The sequence below is a fragment of the Parasteatoda tepidariorum genome, chromosome 2 (assembly GCF_982258835.1).
Source record: "Parasteatoda tepidariorum strain Cologne lab strain chromosome 2, Ptep-v5.0, whole genome shotgun sequence".
NCBI classification, from domain to species: domain Eukaryota; kingdom Metazoa; phylum Arthropoda; class Arachnida; order Araneae; family Theridiidae; genus Parasteatoda; species Parasteatoda tepidariorum.
Genome location: NC_141756.1, coordinates 29,141,102 through 29,169,084, shown reverse-complemented (window position 1 = coordinate 29,169,084; position 27,983 = coordinate 29,141,102). Strand labels below are relative to the sequence as shown.

The 27,983-nt window shown below is 28.7% G+C and overlaps 2 protein-coding genes across 2 annotated transcripts in view; both read right to left on the bottom strand.

Moving 5' to 3' along the window:
- Window positions 1-1,239, bottom strand: part of LOC107453956 (uncharacterized) — a 30,861-nt gene extending 29,622 nt beyond the window's left edge. Inside the window, exon 1 of the mRNA XM_043053955.3 lies at window positions 951-1,239. Coding sequence (XP_042909889.2) covers window positions 951-1,131 — 181 coding nt within the window. The 5' untranslated portion in view covers window positions 1,132-1,239. The remainder of the gene's footprint in view (window positions 1-950) is intronic.
- Window positions 1,240-4,292: 3,053 nt separating this feature from the next.
- Window positions 4,293-26,904, bottom strand: LOC139427152 (uncharacterized). The gene is made up of 7 exons (XM_087156531.1): window positions 26,586-26,904; window positions 23,312-23,416; window positions 21,730-21,837; window positions 17,558-17,662; window positions 6,825-6,926; window positions 5,247-5,369; window positions 4,293-4,408 (listed from the first exon to the last, which is right to left on the bottom strand). Exons 1-7 carry the CDS (start codon window positions 26,758-26,760, stop codon window positions 4,293-4,295), a joined length of 834 nt encoding a protein of 277 aa, XP_087012657.1. The 5' UTR covers window positions 26,761-26,904.
- Window positions 26,905-27,983: the final 1,079 nt, after the last annotated feature.

Below are 27,983 nucleotides of genomic sequence, written 5' to 3'. Positions count from 1 at the left end.
TCTCTTTGAAAAACTTAACAAATAAAATTGGAACTAGGTGATATTGAAAAGCATAGTTTCCTAAGCTTAAAGCAGCATGACTATTCCGTTTAATTTTAATAAATTTTTCTACCTAATTTCTAACCCTTTTCTAGATTCCCAGTATTTCAATTCAGAATTTATGCGAACTTGTGAAATTATTTGTTACTTTTCTAAATGGCAACATATTTAATTTGTAGTTGCAGAAACGATGTCATGTGTTAAAAATGGTTGAATGTACACAATGTTAAACTTCCTCAGAAAGTTAAAGTCTGTACAAATGTTTCATAAAAATACATGATGCAATATGCTATCCCTTTAATATCTACCTTTTACATATTCTGTTTTGAAATACAAAAATTAAAAATAAAATGATAAAATATTCTCTGTTTTATTGCAGAGTGTGAAATATTTCACTCACAAGAATAACTAAAGCAGTGTTTTGAAACTAAACAGGAAACTAACAAATGACACGCTAAAACTAAAAATGCAAATTAAATAATAATAATGTTGACCAAATTAGTACAAAATTAATTGACATCTATACTGAAATTTCAGTTACTACAAGATTCAGAACTTAACAAAAACTAAAACTTGTCTGATTGTGTAAGGAACGTTAGAAACAGTTCCAATTTTATCAAACAATCAAAAGATTACCGATGTTTTCTCTTCTGTTTTCCTCAATAATGATATCTATATCTTTTTATATCTCATTAATTTAAATTTTAATTTGAGATCCTACGTATTTATTGATTTTACAAGACTTTTAACTCTCTCTCTCTCTCTCTCTCTCTCTCTCTCTCTATATATATATATATATATATATATATATATATATATATATATATATATATATATATATATATATATATATATATATATATATATATATATATATATATATATATATTGATTAAGAGTAAAATACTCACCCAGTTCATAATAACTCTCGTTTTTTAATCCATTTATGTTTTCGAAATCACTAGTAAGTGCTTCCAATACGTTTTCATTCTGTTCATCTAAAATGTCAGTAACATTTTTAGCTTGAACAGAAACTTGGTCAGAATGATTAACAGTCAAGAGGAATGCGACTAGTAGGCAGCACACAACCATTTTTCAGATCTTTCTACTTAATGAGTAAATACAAATTGGTTTCATAACTAAATTTGATGTAATTTGTTTGAAGATAATCAAATGCATAAAATTAGATTGCCAATTTTTTTTTGAAATATTAACTCGATAATTTCTTGGAAGAAGAAACGGATTGATAAGCTTTATCCTTATCACCTTATCAGGTTGCCTAGCAAAATGATGAATGCTGCGGAGAAAAAAAGAAATCAGTTAGGAAATATTAATTAAAAAAATAATTTTGCTTTTGTAATTAACAATTGATTTTGCTTTTGTAATTAACAATTAATTTTGCGTTTGTAATTTGTAATTTTAAGAAATAGCACTGTCGAATTTTTAAACTACAGATTTAATTTTTATATTTTGTATAGCTCTACACTAGCTTAATGTTATTATAAACTAAAAATCATTAATGGTGTTTTTTAACGTAGGAGAGATAAATACGCTGAAGTCATCTTTCGGATTATTGTATCCGTTATTATCACCATGTACCATATTTGGTTGCTCAGTTGTCAGCTTAACAATAATAGCGTTATCTTTAACATAAAAATTAATGATAAAGTTGCAATTATACTAATAAATGCGTGAAATTAAGGAATATTAAGGCTAGTGAATTATAGAATATTAAGAATATTGTATTATATTAAGGCTAAAAGTTATTATTAAAAATTATATGTATAGAATATTAAGTCTAAAAGTTACGTGTATTGAAATAGGTAGTTAGGCTGAAATAAAAATTCATCACAAATTTTTAACAATTGTTTTTTTTAATTTTTTTGTTAAAGTAATATTCAGTGTGTTACATGGTGTGGGCCGTTAACATTTATTTTTAAATTCTTTGACGGAAATAAAGTAAATCAAGATCTAACGAATGATAAGGAAGAAGAGATTAAAAACGTAAGATCCTGTTTGGTTGACAGAGGAAACAGAGAAAAGTTGAAAGACAAAAAATACGTCATATTTCTTTCGGTAAAGAAACTGGTTTAAACATTTTCCTTTCGTGTGTCTCACTTCAGATTCGACATGTTGCGATATCACGTTTTTCAGCTCGCTTAAACGGCGACGCTTATATAGCGATCACTGATGTTTATACTTTTAATCCTTGTTTCCGACAAAGATTCTGCACTTCTCGCAGTAGTCCGTGCTTCAAATGGCGGTTTTCACAAAGCAGTTTTCACAATTCGCGATCGCAACGCTCGAGTACGCCGTCTAGCGGGAGCCTGTAAATATCGGACATTAATTTATCACGTTTTCATTTAGTTCCATCAAAGTCATTGACTGAATCAGACGCCATTTTTTAGCAGCAAATAAGAAACAAAATTTCCCTAAGGAAAAGGCCGAAGAACTTGAAAAAAATCTCCAGAATATTAGTAAATCTTTCAGGAACAGAACACGCCAAACATTTGAAGAAAAATTCCTCAATAATTTTTAATTTCTATTATCAACAAACTTGCAACTGATGATTTCCGATTTCGGATACTGTTACAGATGTGTGTATTAAGGTAAAATGCATTTCATCTGTCTTCAATTCATTACGAATTAAAGTGAAGTCAACATTGCTTTCGTCATTCCAGTGAATAAATATGAATTCAGAACATACAGAATTGTAATAGTTATAGCATATTCTTCTTCGTTGTAGAATAGTATATATTTCTGTATCCATATAATTCGGAAAACAACAATAAAAAATTATCCAAGTTACTTGAAATAGTGCATTTGTGCTGATTCTTAATTAATTTAAATCGTTTTCTTGGTAAGTTTTTTTTAATTTTGAAAGAATAAGTTCAACTAGAATTCAGCTATTCTGTTTTTAGCTACATATTCAAATTCATATCAATTATAAAATTTTGCTGTGTAGTATGTTATCTAAAAGTAATGAAGGTATAAACTATGTATCTATTATTTGAGAATAAAGTTTTCAAACAAGGAACTTATCATTTTGGAATTCTCCGGGAATCATAAATCAGGTAAGTGCAATGATTTTTACAATAAAAAATTTGCTTGTAAATATTTTTTTTTCATTTGATGATGGTTCTCTACAGAATGGTTTTTTACGTCTGATTAAGAACTATAAGAATAATAAAAAAAGAAACAATATGAAAGTTTTTATTTCAATGTTAATAATTCTTAAAATCGTTTTTTTTATCCTAAGAATTCTTTATTTTCCGTTTTTTAGTTTATAATTTTTTGATAAAAATTGTTCTCAAAATACTTTTGAAAAATTAAATGGTATAACATTATGTGTTTATGTATACTTCTTGTATATTCCTATGTTTGAAATAATATGATTCAGAAAAGTATGGAATAAAAATTCGGTACTTACGACGTATTAACGCCACCGCCGCTACAGATTTGGCGGTTTTTAAGTGCCGCCAATCTACACTTAAAATTTTTGCGACAGTTCATAAAATAAAACACTTTATTTAAAATCAAAATAGTTAATTGGATTTCGGTGGAAAAAGAGCCGATATAGAGTTTAGCATAGATTCAAAACAATCATATCGCCATATGAACTCTGATGAATAAGATTCCAAATGAAATAACATTTCCAAAACGTACGTTTGCCAAGATAAAGTTTTATGTTGTGGGAATTGGTACATTTTCGTTTTTTCGGTAAAATATTTCCCTCCTGAAAAAATAAAATTGCATCTTGTTTTGTTTTTGGCAAATCCCAAAGACGAATATTCGTAGCACTAAAAATGGCGACAAAAAAGAATTGTTTTTGTTTTTGTTTCGTCAGCATTCTTTATTTTACGTTTCTTAGTTTCTAAATAATGATTTTTATTGAAACTTGAAATTTTTTGATAAAAATTGTTGTCAAAAAACGTATCACATCTTTCCATTCTCACATCTGAGTAAATGGCTGAGTGAAAGAAGGATGAAAGCACAAATAGCTTAAATATTTAAAAAATCCTTAATTTTTTTTAAAAAAATCAATAAATTGGCCAAATTTTGTTCGTTATCATCAGAATAGTTGCTTTTGGTAGCTGTACCACCAAGTAAAAAATGTATTAAACCTAAAAATTAAATATAAACGTCAGTTAAGATACAAATGCATGCAATGTTACTCATTTATTCCTTTTATATTACATAAAACTTTTTCAATGTCAAATAAGTTAAAAGTTATCATATGGTAAGTTCCAGAATTAGACATTCTTTAGATATATTTTGCGGCAAATGATGATGGTGCAAACAATGATGATGAGGGCAAAAAGCACAGATTCAATGTAAGTTGCAATTCTCCATACACTGACCCCAGGTACTGAAAAGAAAAAAAAAGACATAAAGTGCGTATTAATAATGTGTGATTTGCTTCAACGGTTGATATTAATTTTTCAAATTGGGCGATCACCATATAAGATGATGGAAGACGAAATCATGCTACGAGTATGGGGATTACGTTAAATTCGTGAAGGTATATATATATATATATATATATATATATATATATATATATACAGAGAGAGAAGAAAAGGACAAAAATAAGATTTTTAAAAAGAAAATAATTTATTAAAAAATATTAGAAACAAATATTGAAGTATTAAAAAAAAAACTAAAAGCCGGAAGACAAAATAAGGAAAAACGCAGGCTCGTCATCATCTCACACGATTATATCCGAAAAAAAGAGTACTTTCTGATATTGTATTATTATAACCAAATCAAAATATATCAATATAATAGTAGCTTTTAATTACAAAATCTAACTGCATTGCTTAGTTGATTTGGTACAAGGCACATCATAATTGGATAATAGGTGAGTGGAAAAAGGTTCTCCAGACTAATTAATTAAGGTTATATGGCGAATTATTGCTTAAGCAAGGAACTAAAAGTATTGAATATCTAATATAATAGTATATCTGGCGAAATACTACTAAGGAGGCCTATACAAAAAGTATCAACATTTTCGTCGGCAGCAGGCTTAAGCTTGAAAGTGTTTAAAAAAAATTATTCTTGATTTTGAAATCAATCAGCTTATTTTAAGTGACTTGTCAGATTTCTTAAGCGTTTTTCCCCCTTGCTTTCACGTTTATTTGCGATTCCAAGCGTGTATATTTTTTATCTTCGTAATTTTTTTATAAGTATTTTATAACAATACATACATTTGCAGTATTCGTCATACTTCCATGTTCTTCTTTCAGCTACGTAACCGGACATACATGTGCATCTGGTATATTTGTCAGAAGTGAGTTCACAGGAAATGCTATTTGGTCCACAATCACATCCTGTAAAAACATAATTAACTTACAATATGTACACGTCACAGGTATATTTGCGAAAATAATCTAAATAACTTTCAAATTAAACTATCGTAACTGCTTTCGATACCAATATTTTAAACATATTTTCTAAACTTTATTTTTAATTCTTTACATAAACCAAAATAATAGGCACTCATTTGTAACAAGAATTTCTGCCATATTTCAAAATAAATAATGTTACTTTGCGAGTACATAATACTTTACTTCTTGAAATAATTTAGTGTGAAAATTAAAATATAAAATCAATTTGTATTTTTTACTTTAACTACACTTTAAATCGGTTTAACGTTAAACCTATACCGTAACAGCACCTATATCACTTGTCAAATGACGTAGAAGAAAGTCCAAAGTAAAATATATATTGCTGTAACAAGATTCTTTTGGTTTCAATTTTGGTTGGAAATGTAGAAATGCGTGCAAGATACATTTAATTTCCAACAAAACATCTTTAGGCCTAAATTTGTTTCGGCTTTTTTTCCTCTTACTAGTAATTAAATTAGTATCAGCTTTTAAATCTTTTTTTTAAAAAACATATTTAAATAATCGCTCATTTTTTGCCATAGTTTTTAAAAAATTATTTAACAAAATCTGATATTTTCTTTCCAATTTTATAGAAACAATTTAAATTAAGTCACTAAAAATATATGATATACTAAATTTAGCTAATGGAGCAGGATTTTAATTTTTGACATAATGCACACACTATTTAATTGAATATCTAACAGAGATTCTAATTTAAGTTGGAATTAGAATCATAACATTGACTCATAACATTGGAATTGAATCTCAAGTTATAACATTGACTTGAGATTCATTTACAGAGAATACATTAAAGGAATTCAATGTAAAATTGTACCTGTCGTTTAATATGCTCACATTTGATTCGGCACACTTTGAATGAAACGTCACACGCATCGTAATGGCGTGTAATAAAATGAGAGTTATTTACCGAGACGAGATTAAAGGGATACACGAAATCATTATCATATTATATCTATATTATATCTAGCATGGATGAAATATCTATCATGTAAGATATATCTATCGATATAGTAAAATATCTATCATGGACGATGTATCTATCGATATAGTGAAATATCTATCATGACTATATCTATCATGAACTATATTTTAGAAACTAAATAAATGTATATTAGCGAATCTCTAACTCGATGATGTGTATTGTGTCAGAAATCGGTATCATATAATATAAGGAAAGCAATTATATTTTATAAGGATAGAATAAAAAACATTTCTTTTAAGTCTCAGAAACTTCCTACATCGAAACTAGCTGAACCAAATGCTAATAAATTGCTAATATGCAGCATTGTGGAAACCACGACCTATAGGAACTATTATTGTAATAGATGATTTATCTTTAGCGGAAATTTCCAATGCATAAAATTGTGCTTAACTTACTTGTGCATTTACCATCTTCTACAAGGTATCCCTCTCTACAAGTGCACACTTTAGACAAACCATCTAAGTGGCAACTTATTGCATCATATCCACAATTACATTCTATCATGAAATAAAAACAATATTTAATTTGAAAATAAAGGAAATGCTAGAAATAAGTGAAAATTTATGACTTGTTAAGCTCAGATTGGATACAAAACATCACCGAATGATTAATTTCGCATTCTTACTTTTTGGAATTAACTGCGACCGTTATCTGCCAAGATTACCTGAAAGTTCCATAATAAATTATAAAAATTTCATAAATTTTGGAAATTCTGACTATTTCTATCATATTTTATTTTTTATCATTTATATATATATATATATATATATATATATATATATATATATATATATATATATATATATATATATATATATATATATATATATATATATATATATATATATATCTGTTATATATAATTCTCTTACGTGGCTCCCAAATTTTGGCTGTATTTCTTTTCCACCGGTTGCAACGTTTGCTTTATTTTGAAAACACCAAAGCATTCTGACTTTTAATGATGTGTTTCTGATCTAATATATATAATTCTCTTACTTGGCTCCCAAATTTTGGCTGAAGTACTTTGTACAACTAAATAAGATTCTTTTCACAACAGTTAAATATTTACTTTATTTTCTTCATTCATAGATAAAACAGTCGGTAAAGAATTCTGTTAGGTTAAAAAACATTTCGCTAAAAAAATAACGAATTCTAAAAGAAATAAAAATAAACAACTAAAAAAATAAAAATGCTGTTGCCAGCCATAGAATTTTTTGAAAGTTAACTTAGCAACATAAATCAAATTGACATAGAAGCGCAACTAGATCAAAATTATGATACCTGAGCGCTTGACGTAACAAATCCTTCAATTCTAAAAGTGTTGCATCGCCAAATGCCCGAATTAACAATTGTGTTCTTAAAGAAATTCCATAAAAAGTTTTAAATAAACAACCTACTTCTACAACTGCTTCTTGAAGAACTTGGCTCATTGATTAAAAATATTGTTTTAATTTTACAGTACTATCTTTACTTCTACTTTCATTATTGCTATGACCCTCTTTCATTACATTTTACAATTTCATGCTAAATTTGAGGACTTCAAGTTGTTTTGTGGTTGAATACTGACATTTAGAAACGCGTACATAAAAAAATTAATATTTAGAGGTTAAGAGTTGCCTCAGAAAAATTTGAATTGTTGACATTGAACTTAACAATGGAAACAATCGTTTTTGTGAAAAATTGAATAGTATTGTTGACATCAAAACTAAAAATATTGTGTTACAACTTAACAATACAACCTTAACAATACTACTTTAGAATTGCCTCGGAGACTTAAACAGAGGCGCAAAGACTTAAACAGAAAGTTTTATTTTAACTAAAAAATTCTATATTACAATTTCAACTTCTATGACTATAGTCATTTTCTTACTCTTCTCTTTGTTTTTTATACATTTTATTTTTTTTGTGATAAAATAAAAAACTTATAGTTGTTCTACTTCTGAACACTGATGAAAACACAAAATGATGGGCTTCATCAACAATCAAAAATATATACATTTATTTTACAAATTCCATATTATTAAGGTGGCGCCCTTCAGAGAATTAAAAATACAAAATTATCTTCTTAAAAGTCGATGCTTTACATCCGGCGTTCAGTGGCTGACTACTATTTCATATTGTTTTACAACACATGGCTTTAGCCCTCTGGTGGGAAAGACTTTAAAACAAAACCTACAACAGTTACTTTTCTCAACAACTGAAATTTAGAATAAATTGATTAAGAAAAATATGTGAACTGTTTTCAATTTCAAATTAATATTGAAATGTACAGGTTTAGAATTTTCTACAGTGAAAAGTTTTCGGAACTTCAGTATTCAAAAAAGTATACAAAAACTAGACGTTAAGAACGTATCCAATGAGCGAGCAAAGCGAGCATTGGATTGCGAAGCAATCCGAAATGAACTGTGAAAGCAGTTCCGGGGGATGGTGAGCGCCAGCGAGCAGGGGGCGAAGCCTCCTAGTATATATATATATATATATATATATATATATATATATATATATATATATATATATATATATATATATATATATATATATATATATATATATATATATATATATATATATATATATATATATATATATATATATATATATATATATATATATATATATATATATATATATATATATATATATATATATGTATCTAATATAAGGGCAACAACCCCTATATATTGGTGGATTTATTTGTCAAGAAAGCAGGAATAATGAGAACATGTTGTGCAAAAGATTTTATTTACTAAATAGATCGTGAAGCCGAAGTCACATCCCCGCTCTCCCGGCTGGAGAGGGGGGGGGACAAAGTTCCAGTCAGATCCGACGGAGTTTAGTTGGTAAACATTATACAGCAAAAAGTCACGCAAAAACATTGCTCCTGCATTTTATAGGATGATTTTTAGTTGTAAAGAGGCCCAGTCATATGCCTTTTTCTGTATTCTTACGCCTCATCAATTTATTTATTACTCAAAGCAAATCGTTTAATCTTTCCTTATATGGAAGTGAAAGATTTTAAAATAACTTCTCTTTTGAAGTATAAATCTAATTATTATTCATTGGCATGTTTTTAGCCTTGAAGTCCCAAAATAGAATTTCTACCCTTATCTTTTACTAAAGATATTATATGAAAACGAATGAAGTTTTAATGCTTTTATTAATACAAAAGTATTTAATTATTGTATTACATCCCCCCCAAAAAATTTTTTTGGTAAGCCAAAAAAAAAAAAATAATTATAAAATTTAAAATACTACGAATTTTTAAAGTTTAATTAGGTATGACTGTCCTCCTTCCTACTATAAATAACATTTTTCCAACATGAAAAAAATTATTTACAGCAACAACAATAAAAACATAATAATTCACTTTATCTGTTTAGTGAACTAAACAGAAAGAAAAAATGAAACATTTTATATAACTATTCTAAAAAACTTTTCAAAAATTTTCACACAAAAATATACAAAATTTGTATGCAAAACGAACTGGACAACAAGTGTCATTTAATCAGAATTTAGGATTCTGTATGGTTAATGGGATTATTTACTGGATGAAATTCTGTATTCCCCGTTAAAATGGAGGAAAACAGAGTTTCATGAAGCACTGTGAAATTGAGAGATCCAGACTGGATAAAACAAAAATTGTTTATAATTATTTTTTTTTTTCACTGTGTTGAGAAAAAAAAAATTCAAGTCTCCTCGCCAAACATCTCCACACGCGATTCGGATCTCTCAAAAATATAGGGATTACTTCTTCCTTTGAAGAAAGTAAAAACATTTATTTTGAACATTATTCATGATTTAATTTTAACATTTGTGGGCTGTGATAGTTCCTAGGCTTTGATACTTGTACTATTTCAAAATTTTGTTTTCTTACATTTTTATTTTATTTATTTATTTATTTTTTGTAATCTTTGTCATTCTATCTTTTTCCTATTTTTCCTTTTCTTTTTTGTTACCCTTCACCTTTTTTTTTTCTCCCGATGTTTACTTTTATTGAAACATCTTCAATTTTTATTTTTTCGATGTTTACTTTTGCTGAAACATCAAACCTTTTTCGATGCTTACTTTTACTGAAGCATCTTCAACCTTCCTTTTTTCGATGTTTACTTTTATCGAAACATCAAACCTTTTATTTTTTCGATGTTTACTTTTACTGAAACATCAAACTTTTTTTTTTTTTCACAATTTTTAACCTTAACATTTTTAGAAGTTTGCTGTCTAATGTGCAAAGTTAAGTTGTCATTGTTTGAATTAGCAGAGGTGATCAATCTCTTACCAAATTAAGTAACAACTGGCCCGACACAATTAATAAACAAACAAAACTCTTTGCAAGTCTACAACCCTACTAAAGCCTATGGTAAATCAGTATCAAGTATAAAAACTTACTGAGTTAAAATTTTCGCCTATCGTAATAAGGGAAACTCGCAAATTTTGTTAAGTGTTAACTGTCCTTTTGTTTGGGTAACATTTTAAGTTTTCACATTTTTTTTCCATAGGAATATTTAGTTTTGACCAAGTCCGAAAAAGCAAAATTTTTACAAATTTTCTTTAAGTTTTTATTTTTTTCGATTTCATCGTGATAAATCATTAGGAAACAAAAGTTTAAAAAAAAACTTAATTTTGTTTGCCATTACTAATTTAATTGACGTTTGAGCCGCATTTATTTCCTTCAAAAAGATTTTAAATGCACTATAAAACAAAATATCATATTTTTTAAAAAAAGTAATATAAACACAAAAAATGCAACTCTTAAAAATATTCTATTAAATTATTCATAATAAAAAGTTTTATCATTACTCATATCTAATTTCAATAAAATATGAACACCCTACTCTCCAACGTTAACCTTCATCAATTTCGTTGAAGAGAAAAAAAAATATATCATAATTTAAAAATAAAACGAATATAAATATAAGAAATGCAATCCAATATTAATAATTTACTCAATTATTCAGAATAAAAAAAAATTTTTGATCACTAAAATATGTAATCATAACAGTATCATAAATTTTGAGAAAGAAGAAAAAAAATAATTTATATATCACTTTTTCTTCAATATTTGGCGAAGAGGAAAAAAAAATCATTCGCGCACTTCACTTTCTTCTTCTTATTAATCATTAAAAATCAAAGAACTAAATGTTTTAGAAAAAAATACTTAAAGGATGCAAAGCTGCATAAAGTTCGAATTAATCCAAAACATATCTTGAAAGCCACAACATCAATTTAAAGTTGATAGGAAAAAATTATTCTTTCTCTTTTTTCTTTTCGTTAAAATGATTCATAAATTAGAGTGAAGGAGAAATTGAAGCTTATTTTTCTTTGAGTTTTGAGTCGGAAGGAGGGAGAGAATGTCGAAACCATTAAACCTAAGTAGACCATCGGGCTGAGAAAACACTTCATCGACGATTAAATCCAAAGCAGTGGGGAGTCCAAGGGTGGTGAAATATTGAAGCTCAACTCTCTAGTTGCATCCTTCGCCTTCAGAACGTTAGACATAAAATGCATCATACACAACCGGAAGGTAGTACACGAACGGAAAGTACCACTGGATGTAGGTATCATTTAAACAAATGAAAAGTTTGACGATTAAAGAATTTGTTTTTTGTTGAAGATACTCGATGAATTATTGATTACCATGAGTTGCAGAAAAATTTGACTTGATAAATTTTCAACAGTCCATGCGAATGAGATATTCGATATTTTCGATGCATTTTGTCACCGCTGATATTTCCGAAGTCCCAGCCGGGCTCCGCTAATCTTAATTTTTGAGATAGAAATGCGTAAATTTCCTCCGCAAGCAACTATCCTGCCGGCTTCTAATATAAGGGCAACAACCCCTATATTTTGGTGGATTTATTTGTCAAGAAAGCAGGAATAATGAGAACATATTGTGCACAAGATTTTATTTACTAAATAGATCGTGAAGCCGAAGTCACATCCCCGCTCTCCCGGCTGGAGAGGGGGGGGGGCAATGTTCCAGTCAGATCCGACGGAGTTTAGTTTGTAAACATTATACACCAAAAAGTCACGCAAAAACATTGCTCCTGCATTTTATAGGATGATTTTTAGTTGTAAAGAGGCCCAGTCATATGCCTTTTTCTGTATTCTTACGCCTCATCAATTAAGGTTTGATGTTTCAGTAAAAGTAAACATCGAAAAAATGATGTTGATGTTTCGATAAAGGTAAACATCGAAAAAATGAAAGTTGAGGATGTTTCAGTAAAAGTAAACATCGAAAAAATAAAAGGTTTGATGTTTCAGCAAAAGTAAACATCGAAAAAATAAAAGTTGAAGATGTTTCAATAAAAGTAAACATCGGGAGAAAAAAAAAAGGTGAAGGGTAACAAAAAAGAAAAGGAAAAATAGGAAAAAGAAAGAATGACCAAGATTACAAAAAATAAAAAAAATGAAAATGTAAGAAAACGAAATTTTGAAATAGTACAGGTATCAAAACTTAGGAAATATCACAACCCACAAATGTTAAAATTAAATCATGAATAATGTCCAAAATAAATGTTTTTACTTTCTTCAAAGGAAGAAGTAATCCCTATATTTTTGAGAGATCCGAATCGCGTGTGGAGATGTTTGGCGAGGAGACTTGAATTTTTTTTTTCTCAACACAGTGAAAAAAAAAATAAATTATAAACTATTTTTGTTTTATCCAGTCTGGATCTCTCAATTTCACAGTGCTTCATGAAACTCTGTTTTCCTCCATTTTAACGGGGAATACAGAATTTCATCTAGTAAATAATCCCATTAACCATACAGAATCTTAAATTCTGATTAAATGACACTTGTTGTCCAGTTCGTTTTGCATAAAAATTTTGTATATTTTTGTGTGAAAATTTTTGAAAAGTTTTTTAGAATAGTTATATAAAATGTTTCATTTTTTCTTTCTGTTTAGTTCACTAAACAGATAAAGTGAATTATTATGTTTTTATTGTTGTTGCTGTAAATAATTTTTTTCATGTTGGAAAAATGTTATTTATAGTAGGAAAGAGGACAGTCATACCTAATTAAACTTTAAAAATTCGTAGTATTTTAAATTTTATAATTATTATTTTTTTTTTGGCTTACCAAAAAAATTTTTTGGGGGGGATGTAATACAATAATTAAATACTTTTGTATTAATAAAAGCATTAAAACTTCATTCGTTTTCATATAATATCTTTAGTAAAAGATAAGGGTAGAAATTCTATTTTGGGACTTCAAGGCTAAAAACATGCTAATGAATAATAATTAGATTTATACTTCAAAAGAGAAGTTATTTTAAAATCTTTCACTTCCATATAAGGAAAGATTAAACGATTTGCTTTGAGTAATAAATAAATTGATGAGGCGTAAGAATACAGAAAAAGGCATATGACTGGGCCTCTTTACAACTAAAAATCATCCTATAAAATGCAGGAGCAATGTTTTTGCGTGACTTTTTGGTGTATAATGTTTACAAACTAAACTCCGTCGGATCTGACTGGAACATTGTCCCCCCCTCTCCAGCCGGGAGAGCGGGGATGTGACTTCGGCTTCACGATCTATTTAGTAAATAAAATCTTGTGCACAATATGTTCTCATTATTCCTGCTTTCTTGACAAATAAATCCACCAAAATATAGGGGTTGTTGCCCTTATATTAGATGTATATATATATATATATATATATATATGTATATATATATATTCATTCTTATGTGGCACAATAAACTTTGATATTTATTTACAACAATATAGTTATTTTTCCTCTCATAGTCTTAAGTAAGAGTTCAAGAAGTATTGAACACTTAGTGATACGTTAAGTATTGATTTAAAATATTTTTGCATTTTTATAAGAATAAAAACTTAGTTACAACGTAATTATTTAGATCTATTTCTGATCCTTTCTAATATGGCTGTAGAAATTTTAAACACAAATGGTGCTATGGCCAGATTGTCGTGGTTGGTAGGTGAGTTTTCCTTTTTCGAGCTATAGCATAAATATAATATTCGAGTTACAACTCGAATAATAAAGGAGGGATAGGTTTTATATCTTATTTCATGACAGAAATAGAAATAATTTACAATTTCTGTGACCTTCTACGCTTAAATGTCCTGAACTCTTACTTATCGTGGTTTGTAAGTTATGTATGATTGTAAATTATTTCTATTTCTGTCATGAAATAAGATAGAAAACCTATCCCTCCTTTATTATTCGAGTTGTAACTCGAATATTATATTTATGCTATAGCTCGAAAAAGGAAAACTCACCTACCAACCACGACAATCTGGCCATAGCACCATTTGTGTTTAAAATATCTACAGCCATTTTAGAAAGGATCAGAAATAGATCTAAATAATTACGTTGTAACTAAGTTTTTATTCTTATAAAAATGCAAAAATATTTTAAATCAATACTTAACGTATCACTAAGTGTTCAATACTTCTTAAACTCTTACTTCAGACTATGAGAGGAAAAATAACTATATTGTTGTAAATAAATATCAGAGTTTATGGTGCCACATAAGAATATATATATATATATATATATATATATTTATGTTTTTTTAAGGTCAAGTGCCATTGCCCGGTATATATTTGCCCGATACTCCAGACACTGATGTTTCTTCTAATCCATCGTCAGTAAGTATTAAAATACAGAATAAATATGAATATATCAAATTAATATAATAATATCAACGAATAAATTAATATAAAATTGGATATAACAAATATTTCGGACTTTCACCAAAGCGACTATGTGATTGTTGACATACACCGGTGAGGGTCCGAATGTACAAGAATGTAATGAAATATTCGATCTTTCACCTACGTATTTGGTGTTTGTCGACATTCACCGGTGAATGTCAACAACCACCTATTTCGGTCATTCGCAGTATATTGAAAAAAGTGGTTGAAATTCAATGTATTTTTGCTTATTTATTATATCTCTAGTTTTTCAATCGCAACTACCACTATGACTTACATTTTGAATTATTCATAGTTTAAAAAAAAATCATTCTTTGCATTCCTTGTCAATAGTAATTCAAAAAAAAAGTATGCTAGAAACAATTGCTAATTTCAGTTTCTTTTAATAAAGCATTCGTCAACACATTTTTTATTTTCTGTCGCCCGTGGCAATCCTGCTACTACTACCTATACTATTTTATTACTTATATTATTTATACTTATATTACTACTTATCTACTGCTCATACTATTCGGTTAAAAAATCATTCATCGATATACTGTTGTTTAGCAAACATGTTACAATTGTGTTTGCATTACTTATGGAGGTTATATATGGAGGTAAATATGGAGGTTATATATTCAGCTAAAAGTGATTTTTATGGTCAGAAAAACAAACATGATGTGAGTCATTTAGATCTACATAAAAACTTATATTTAATAAACCAAATAAAAATATAAAATTATAGTATGTGGAATGACATGGCGTTTTTTCCTCTTTTACTAATTCTAATATTTATAACCAAAACATACTTACCTACACATTTTTCGTAATAATCGTTTAATAAATAATTTTCTGGACATGTACACACTTTTTTGTTATCGATGAAAGCACACGATGTAGCATGGAGTCCACAATAATATTAAATAAGAATTTTATTTTTTATCATGTTTTAAACGTATTTACTTCAATACAATATAACAATAATTTAACAGTGAATTGTTAGTGAACGATAATTGCTTGTGAAGATTCCATAATACCGTACTATATGAAAAGATATCCCCGTAAACTTATTTCAATTTATTCAGGGTTACACATTTTAAAAATTTCTGTATGGAAGTATCTGTATACCATATTGAATGTAGCTGCAGGTAGCTCTTTTTTTTACGCTTTCTCATAGACTGTAAATCAAGTTAATTCTATTGTTTTAATAATGCTTTGTAAAATGAAATTTATCTATATTAAACCTGCTTATATCACTAATTTATTCTATCGGAATGAAAAAAATCTTAGATACTTGCTGAACACTTGCTTAGAAATTATTAATAATTCGAAGCTGAATTCACAAGAAAACACCCTAGTTAGCTTTTTCTTCATAGACCTAACGAGTAGTCTTCCTTCAAAACTCAAAACACAGTATTCCTGATTGTGTAGCACTTCGTATAGTTTCGCAATGAATAGTTCTGAATGTATCGCAATTTGTATAGTTTCGCAATGCATAGTTCTGAATCTATCACAATTCGTATAGTTTCGCAATTTATAGTCCTGGAATGTATCGCAACCCGTATAATGTCTCAATGCATAGTTCTGAATGTATCGCAATTCGTACAGTTTTGAAATGCTTAGTTTTGATTATCTTGTATAGTTTTAAAGTATAGTTTCGCAATGAATAGTTCTGAATGTATCGCAATTTGTTTAGTTTCGCAATGCATAGTTCTGAATCTATCACAATTCGTATAGTTTCGCAATTTATATTCCTGAATGGATCGCAACCCGTATAATGTCGCAATGCCTAGTTCTGAATGTATCGCAATTCGTATAGTTTTGAAATGCATAGTTTTGATTATCTTGTATAGTTTCGTAATGAATAGTTCTGAATGTATCGCAATTCATATAGTTTCGCAATGTATAGTTCTGAATGTATCACAATTCATACAGTTTCGCAATTTATAGTCCTGAATGTATCGCAACTGGTATAATGTCGCAATGCATAGTTCTGAATGCATCACAATTCGTATAATTTTGAAATGCATAGTTTTGATTATCGTGTATAGTTTTAAAATATAGTTTCGCAATCTGTAATTCTGAATGTATCGCAATTTGTATAAAGTATAACGATTCCGTCGTTAGATAGGAGAGCGAAATTCTTGCACGAAATATTTTTTTTAACCTTAATTTAGAATTCCATATATGGATATAAAAGCCTGAATTTGGGAGATATTTATGTAATTTTGTTGAAGGAACTTTTATTCAAAAGAATAAAAATTTCACAGTTTAAATACAGTTTTTATATGCAGCTAGTTTTTATAATGATTTTGTTAAATTATACTCACAAGTTTTCATCATATAACATACATAAATAATAACAATTTCTTATAAAATTAAAGGTCGATAATGACATATAGAATATATAAATAACATTGTAAATTCTAAAAATAGATTAAGAATATTAGAAAGCAAACAGTTATTACGTTCACACTCGTCATTGTTTTGAGCGTAATCCGTCATACAGTTGCAAATTTTTCCCCCATATATGTTATAGTGGCATCCTAATGACCAAAATCCACAGTCACATTCTAGAACAAAAATATATCCATATAAATTATTTAGATTTTTCATGTAGTTGAAGCGTATAGAGTAAATATAGTTTGTTTTCAGAAGGAGATGATTTTTTTTAAAAAAATATACGGAATGAAATAATCTTCTGCAGAATCTTCGAAGTTAAATACCAAAAATAAAATAATCCAAGCTTAAATTGTATCACAATTTGTGTAAACTATAATAATTTCGTTGTTGGGCTAACGAGCAAAATTCCTTCACGAAAATTTGATTTTTTTTTACCTAAACTTAAAATTCCTTACATGGATATAAAATCCTAAACTAGGAAGATATTTAATGTCATTTTATTAAAGCAAATTTCATTTAAAAGAATAAAGATTTCAATGTTTAAATACTGTTTTTATAGGCAGCTAGTTTCTCTTATGATTTTGTTAACGTATTCTCACGAATTTACATCATACAACATACATAAATACAGATACATTTTCTTATAAAATCGAAGGTCGAGAATGACATGTAGAACAGATAAATAACATTGCAAATTGGCAAAATAGATTAAGAATATTATAAAGCTAAGAGTCATTACGTTCACACTTGTCATTGTTTTGAGTGAAACCAGTTTTGCAGTCGCAAATTTTTTCACCATATACGTTACAGTGGCATCCTCTTGATCCAAATCCACAGTCACATTCAAATCCATACCATTTTGAACGTCCTTACACACATTAGATCGTTAATTGTCCGATCATAAATAATTCACGAAGCTTAAATCATACCAGATGAATTTACTCCTTTTTAAGAAATTTTGTTCCTACAATTTTGGTGCACTGTAATTCGTTTACAATAGAGCATAAGATTGTGAAAGTTACTTATTACTTGCACTTTGCTGAACATTCCATATAAAACGAAGTAGTTAATTGCTCTTAAATCCATTTATTTTATAATATTTAATTTTTATTCACTTCTGCAATGTTTAGTCTAGTTCGAATTTATCTTATTTTTCACTCGTATATATATATATATATATATGTATATATATATATATATATATATATATATATGTATATATATATATATATATATATATATATATATATATATATATATATATATATATATATATATATATATATATATATATATATATATATATATATATATATATATATATATATATATATATATATATATATATATATATATATATATATATATATATATATATATACAAATTAACATGAAAAACATGAATAAAATAAAAAACTAAATGGTAGAGAAACAAGAATGGTAAAAGCAAATAGTCGTTGTCAAGACACATCTATTGCTATAAATGCGATATTTCTGAATAAAGAATAATTATCCTAAGATAAAAATTATTCTTTATATGTGTCGATATCGCAAAAAACCTTATGTTGTAAAAAATCATGAAATAAAAGAAAAATGTAAAAGGAAATCAAACTTACCGGCGTGAATTAAAACGCGGTTTAGGTTTAAAAGTACAAAAACAAAAGTATAAAACAGTTAACAAAAATCGCGAAGATGTAAAATATTGGAAGTTGTGCTTATAGCTTGAATCGAATATAATAAAATTAAAAAATACATTTGATCGAAGAAGAAGAAAAAAATGTTTAGGTAAAATATTAGTGCTGCCATCTATGAGAAACAATTAGTAAAAAGGTGATAAAATTGAAATAATAATAAGAATGTTTAACGGAATGAATAAATTAGCAGTCTTAAAAAAAAAAAAGTCATTTATAGGGAAATTAATTTAAAAGTCAGTCTGTCAGGATAGAAAGCCGTTTATAGACTTATCCTTCATTCATAAATTCTAACATAATTTTACAGAATACACATATCCATCTTTCATAGGGTGACTTATTTAAAATCAGAGCCTGCATACAGGAATAGAAAACCGTTTATAGGTTTTATTCTTCATTCATACAACCTTACATAATTTTAAAGTATACACGTATCACCTGCATTCATTTGGGGTGGTTCTTTACGAACCAGAGCCCATTCCACTTATACAAAAATAATAAATAATTAAATAAATAAATAAATAAATAAACTGTTTATTATACTGGACAATTAAAATTAAATTAATTTTAAGAGGCTACAAATATTAAAAAGTAACTAAATATATATATATATATATATATATATATATATATATATATATATATATATATATATATATATATATATATATATATATATATATATATATATATATATATATATATATATATATATATATATATATATATATATATATATATATATATATATATAGACACACACATTTCAGTCACATTAATGTGACCACCACCTACTTTCGACGTCAAAGTGAAATAACTAATCGCAGAGTGTAGGTGGTAGCACATTACAGTGTAGTGTATATATTGAATGTCCTAGGGCAGCGAAAAGCATTTCAGTCGTTGGCACAATGCAGAAATGTAGCGATTTATCCGACGTCCAAAAGGGCATGATTATTGGCTTTCGGGCCAAGGGGGGGAAGCATTTCGGAAACGACTGATTTTGTGAACTGTTCGCGCACCGCAATGGTAAAAGTATACCGTGCATGGCAAAATGGCACTATACAAAACAAGCGGAATGGCACATGTGGTGCACCCCGGGCCAAAGATGGCAGAGGCGAATGAAGGCTACGGAGATGCGTTCAGACGAATAGACGTGCAACTGTTGAGCAACTGATCGTCCAGATGAACCAAGGGGCTACCAAGAGTGTATCCTCGACAACTGTTCAGCGAACGTTACTGCGTATGGGCCTCCGCAGCAGACGCCTGGTTAATACACCTATGCTGACTGCTGTTCATCGGTGACGAAGGCTAGAATTTGCACGCCAGTACCGCAACTAGACGTCCACAGAGTGGCAACAGGTGGCTTTTTCCGATGAATCACATTTTATGCTCCATGGGACAGATGGACGTTGGCGTATGCGGCGTGAAACGTCTGAAAGCAACACCCTGCTACAATTGCCGAAAAGCTGCAGGCTGGAAGAGGGAGCGTTATGGTTTGGGGAATGTTTTCCTGGCATTCACTGGGTGCACTCATCATTGTGAAAGGCACGATGGATCTGTACAAGTACGTATCTGTCCATGCGGACCATGTCCACTCCTACATACAAATGATTTTTCCTCAGAATGATGGCATCTACCACCAGGACAATGCGAGGTGTCATACAGCTCGCAGTGCATGTGCGTGGTTAGAAGAGCACCAGGATGAATTTACCGTACTCCCCTGGCCGGCAAACTCACCGGATTTAAACCCAATCAAGAATCTGTAGGACCACCTCTATCGAGTTGTTCATGCCATGGATCCTCAACCGCGTAATCTAGCGCAGCTGGCCACGGCACTGGAGTCGGCATGGCTCAACATCCCAGTGAACACTTTCAGAAACCTAATTGACTTTCTTCCTGCACGTCTCGTAGCGGTCCGCTCCGTCAAAGGTGGTTATTCTGGCTTTTGACAGGTGGTCACATTAATGTGACTGGACTGTATATATATATATATATATATATATATATATACTGTTTTGCGGATATAATCGTGTGGGCTGATGAAAAGATTATATCTTTTTTTCCGGTTTTTTTAGGTAAAATTTCTTTCTTTTTTTTTTTTTTTTAAAAACTGTTGTTTGTTATTTTTTTACTTATTATTAGTAACTTTTAATAAAATATTCGTCAACACTTTTTTTAGTCGCCGTGGCAATCCTGCTACTTCTACTTATAATATTTTATTACTTATATTATTTATACTTTTATTATTTATACTTATACTACTACTTATCTACTACTCATAATATTTGATTAAATAATCTTTCATCGATATACTGTTGTATAGCAAACATTATGTTTGCCTTACTTTAAAAATATGGAGGTTAAATATTCAGCTAAAAGGGATTTTTATGGTCAGAGAAGCAAACATGATGTGTTTTTTTTAGATCTACATAAAAACTGACATTTGATAAACCAAATAAAAACATAAATTTTTTTTAGTATATGGAATGATATGACGTTTTTTCCTCGTTTACTAATTCTAATATTTATAAGCAAAACATACTTACCTGCACATTTTTCGTAATAATCGTTTCGTGAATCATTTTCTAAACATGTACACACTTTTTTGTCATTTTTTAAAGTGCACGATCTAACATTGAGTCCACAATAACACCCTGTTAAATAAGAATTTTCTTTTTTACTATGTTTTAAAAGTATTTACTTCAATACAATATAACAATAATATAACTGTGAATTGTTAGTGAAAGATAATTGCTAGTGGAGATTCCATAATACCGTATTATATAAAAAGATATTCCTGTAAACTTATTTCAATTTATTCACTGCTACACACTTTAAAAATTTCTGTACGGAAGAATCTGCAAATCATACGATTTGTAAAGTAAAATTTATAATTCGAAGCTGAATTCATAAAAAAAATATCCTCTTTAGCTTTCTCTTCGTAGACCTAAAGTGTATTTCCTTCAAAACTCAAGGCACAGTATTCCTGAATGTGTAGCACTTCGTATTATTTTGCAGTGAATAGTTCTGTCATATATAAATTTGACTATATCGTAATTCGTATAGTTTCGTAATTTGTAGTTCTAAATATATCGCTATTGGTATAATTTCACAATGCAGAGTTTTGATTATCTTGCATATTTTTGAAGTATAGTTTCGCAATGTATAATTCTGAATCTATCGCAATTCGTATAAACTATAACGATGTCGTCGTTAGACTGACAGACGAATTTCTTTCATGATTTTTTTTTTTTACCTCAACTTAAAATTCCATACATGGAGACCACTGTCAACTTTTAAATTTCTTTTTGCTTGTGAGAGAATATTTGCAAAAATAAGCCGCCTAAACGAATCGCTCTTAATCAATCGACATCTCAAACGCGCAAAAAGAGGACTATCCGTGTTTCAGAAGCATCGAATCAACAGGAAACAAGACTTGAAACTTATCGAGAACACATTGCTTTTTCTTTCTCCTTAGAAACGTCTGAGCAACAGGAAAGACGACTGTTAACAAATCAACTACGCATTACGGAAGCCCGTTCGTCGGAAACATCAGAGCAACGGGAGACAAGAATAAAAACCAATCATGAACGCACTTCGCTATTCAGACGCTGCCAATACTCTGATTTGAATCTCAGTGCATTTCACTATGATCCGACAACCAACTATAGTCTTCTCCCAAGCGTCATCATCGGAAAAATGGATCAATTATGTATGTTCTGTAGTGCTTTAAAATTTAAGAACAAAGCAGCTGGAATTTGCGGTTCTGGAGGCAAAGTGAAACGACCAGATTTAACGTCGCCAGCCGAGCCTTTTTCAACGCTCTTTGATGAAATTTTTCGATTGATTTGTCTGACCTGATGGTCAAGCAAATCAATCCAAATAAATCGAAAGACATTAAATGAAATTCTCATTTCAAATCATAATCGCAAATCTCATTTACACACTTAAATACAAAATTCAAACTTAAAGCGTTGCAACACAAGCAGGGTACAGCTAGTTTTAAATTAAAGGTTGTTAATGATAATGTTTGTTAAATTAAAGGTTGATAATGATATATAGAATATATAAATAGCAATGTAAATTGGTGAAATTTATTAAGAATATTAGAAAGCAAAGGGTCATTACGTTCACACTGGTCATTGTTTTGAGCGTAATCACCCATACAGTCGCAAATTTTTTCACCATATACGTTATAGTGGCATCCTTTTGATCCAAATCCACAGTCACATTCTAAAACAAAAATATATAATATAAATTTCTTAGATTTGTCATATAGTTGAAACATAAAGAAAAAATATAGTTTCATTTTCGGAGGAAATGATTTTTCTTTTTTGAAAATATACCAAATTAATGAGGAATTTTCGAATTTAAATACCGAAAATAAAATAATCCCAGCATAAATTTTATCTGAGAAAAGTGTTATCGCTTACCAAGTTGTAATCTTCATGGGGTTTATTTTAGAAAAATGGAAAAGTAATTAGTCGTAAATATAAGATAATGTCATGTTAAATTGAGATTGCTTTAAAAGAGAAATGCGATTTTCTCTAATTGCATAGTTTATAGTGACAACTTACATTGTGGTCCATTCTTGAAAACTGGAAAAAAAATTCAATAGAACTTTTTTTCAAGTTTTCATCAAAAGAATGTGAAATATTGTGTTTCAATACAATATTTTTGCACTATTTTTTTTGTGAAACCGCTTTTATTGACTTCGTATCAAAAAGTGTTTAATTTGGATCACTGTATGCAAAATGCAATGCAATATTTGCCTCAAATTATACGTACTATTAGAAGAATTATATTAAATAAATATTGCATACAAAAATAAATTGTGGGAGGTAATTGATTGTCAGTGGAACATTGCGTCCTAAATTTCAGACAAACTAAACAAGCAAGTGCTCCCAGAATGTTGAACGGTAAAATTATCTCAAAATGGTGAGCGGCTTCTTTAATGTACCGAAGATTTTGGACAAAATACATTGTGCATGCTAAATGAGGTAATGAAATATATTTCTTTGTCTCCTTTACTTGAATAAAACGTTATTTTCATATGCGTTTATTTCTTTTGTGTATTTTTTTAAAATAAAACAATGGAAGTATCGAAATAATGACAGCATTTAACAGTAAGTAAAAAATAATAATATATGACTCTTAAATGTAATTAAATATACTACTTAAAATTCGATTTTTCAGGAACCAACAGACCGATTTTATTCAAACTTGTATTTTGTTACATAAAATTACATTCTTTAAAATAATGTAAGAATATGTGAGCCTTTCAGTTCAAAGTCTCTTTTTTGCATTGAATTAGCTTTGAATAAATGAGTTTTAATATAGCGTGAAATTTTTTTTTTCGAATAAAACCCTAACGAGGCACGGTGAAATACGCAAAAAGTTAAACTAACATAAAAGGGCCCAAACGTTCAACCACAGCTTTCCTGCTAATATTTCAGCTTCTGATTATATCTCATACATATATCAGGACTTTGTCTTAGAAATTCTATACTAATCATAACTACTCCTAATAATTTGAAGGTCATCGTAAAAAAAAGCTCGTTTCCTTGTCTGAATTCGTAATTTAAGCTATTCTCTGCTCCAATTAATAAGCATATTTAAGATCACTTTTTTTAAACCAATCAAAAAATATTTCAGGAGTTCCTACTTCAACGCTCAGCACATTTTATATATTTTGGAAAAATTATAAGCTAGAGATGGGAAACGCATGTGGCCACCATGATTTCTTTTTGCAGCCTCGACCTCTTTATAATTTGTCAATATTTAATTACGTAAATTATCAGAGTTTGAAAATAATTAGAATAAAATAACTTGAAGCCATCTAATGAACATAACACGAATTACTAGAATGGCGCAGTGTTACAGTTCCAGAAATCTTTCATATTCTGAAATCAATGCCACACTCATGCACGTTTCTGTTTACCAACACACAATATTGGAAATTATTCTGTTTTGTTCTTATTTTCAGCTAAGTTTCATCCCTCCTAAAAATACACTAACCCTGTTCTTGCAGAAATCTTCACCCACCAAACATCGTGACAGTGGCTGTTTCACACAACAGACAGTACTTAATTTCCCCCACTGCTCAGCAACCCTCAGCAGTCCCCTGCATTTTGCTGATTTGTTGATTTGCAGTTATCGGAGAGTGCTTTTAATTGTCTCATATCGTATTACTATTGGCATAGAGGAAATTTAGTTTTTTTTAATACTGATATCTAACTGATACACTGTTTTATTGTATGTTTAGTTAGCTTTCTTGAAGGTACTATATGACATTCATTTTCTTTCCATTGCGTCAGAATCAACGGAGACATCAGAACAGGTGCAGCTCAGTTTCCGTACATAAGTACGAGTCAAAGATCTTAGAAAGTAAAAAGGTTAAATACCCTTCCATATAATATTTTGAGATTATAATATTTTGAGATTATAATATTTTGAGATTATAATAGTTTGAGAGCTACTTTAAACGTTTGTCGATTAATATAGGTTTTTTGAACAAACACTGCCGTATACTTTAGAAAAGAACTATTGTTTTTAGTTAGGAAAATGGTTCAAGTTACAACATGGTATTGTGGAATGGATCACAGTATGTAAAATATGTAAAAAACTTTCAGATAAAATTACGATAAAAAATACTGGCACACTGAGTATAACATGATTAAAATCAATTTTACACATAATCCATTTTTACCGGAAAATCTCTTACTGTAATTTTTACTGTAAGTAAATTATAATGACTATTTTAACAAATATTACTATAAAAATTACGGTATATCAGATTTTTGCTAGGTAAAATTTTATAGTAAAATGGATTTTACGGTAAAGAGTACCTAGCCGTCTAATATCTACCTTTTAACAATTTTTGCTCTGAAATATAAAAATTCAAAATAAAATTATAAGAAATTCTCTGTTTTATTGCAGAGAGTGTAAAATGTTTCACTCACAAGAATAACTAAAGCAAAGTTTTGAAACTAAACAGGGAACTTACAAATTACACACTAAAACTAAAACTTAAAATTTAATAATAATAATGTTGACCAAATTAGTAGAAAATTAATTGACATTTATATAGAAATTTCAGATACTGCAAGATTCAGAACTTAACAAAAACTAAAACTTGTTTGATTGTACAAGGAACGTTAGAAACAGTTCCAATCCCATGTTTCTACTTCTGCTCTCTCTCTCTCTCTTTATATATATATATATATATATATATATATATATATATATATATATATATATATATATATATATATATATATATATATATATATATATATATATATATATATATATATATATATATATATATATATATATATATATATATATATATATATATATATATATATATATTCATATTGATTAAGAGTAAAATACTCACCCTGTTCACTCTCGTTTTTTAATCCATTTATGTTTTCGGAATCACTAGTAAGTGTTTGCATTACGCTTTCATTCAGTTTATCTAAAATGTCAGTAACATTTTCAGCTTGAACAGAAACTTGGTCAGAATGATTAACAGTCATGAGAAATGTGACTAGTAGGCAGCATACAACCATTTTTCAGACCTTTCTACTTAATGAGTAAAACTACAAATTGGTTTCATAACTAAAGCACTAAATTAAATGATATTATTTGTTTGAAGATAATCAAATGCATAAATTTGGATTGCCATATTTTTTTTTGAAATATTGACTCGATAATTTCTTGGAAGAAGAAACGGTTTGATAAGCCTTATCCTTATCACCTTATCAGGTTGCCTAGCAAAGTGATGAATGCTGCGGGAAAAAAAAAGAAATTAGTTAGGAAATGTTAATTAAAAAAATGATTTTGTTTTTGTAATTAATTAACAATTGATTTTGCTTTTGTAATTAACAATTAATTTTGCGTTTGTAATTTGCAATTTTAAAAATCAACGATGTCGAATTTTTAAACTACTGATTTAATCTTTATGTTTTGTATAGCTCTACACTAGCCTAATGTAATTATAAACTAAAAATCATTAATGGTGTTTTTTAACGTAGGAGAGATGAAACCCATAAATACGCTGAATACCCATGCATCCGTTATTATCACCATGTACCTCATTTGGTTGATCAGTTGTTAGTTCAACAATAATAGCGTTATCTTTAGCATAAAAATTAATGATAAAGTTGCAATTATACTAATAAATGCGTAAAATTATAGAATATTAAGGCTAGTACCTTAAAAGTTACGTATATTGAAATAGGTAGTTAGGCTAAAATAAAAATTCATCATAAATTTTTATCAATCGTTTTTTTTTTTTTTGTTAAAGTTGTTTTTTGTTTTGTTTAATATTCAGTGTGTTACATAGTGTGGACCGTTAACATTTATTTTTAAATTCTTTGACGAAACTGAAGGAAATCTAGATTTCACAAATGATTAGGAAGAAGGGATTAAAAACGTAAAATCCTGCTTGGTTGACAGAGTAAACAGTAAAAAGTTGAAAGACAAAAAATACGTCAATGTTTCTTTCGGCAAAGAAACTGGTTAAAACATTTTCCTTTTGTGTGTCTCACTTCAGATTCGACATGTTGCGATATCACGTTTTTCAGCTCGCTTAAACGGCAACGCTTGTATAGTGATCCCTGATGTTTAAACTTTTTATTTTTGTTTTGCCAAAGATTCTATACATGTAGCAGTGGTCCGGTCTTCAAATGGTGGATATTCTAGATTTCAGCTAGTGGTAGGATTAATAAGACTGAAATGTATGTTACGTAAATACTGTTATTATGTATGTTATGTAAACACTCTTAGGAAT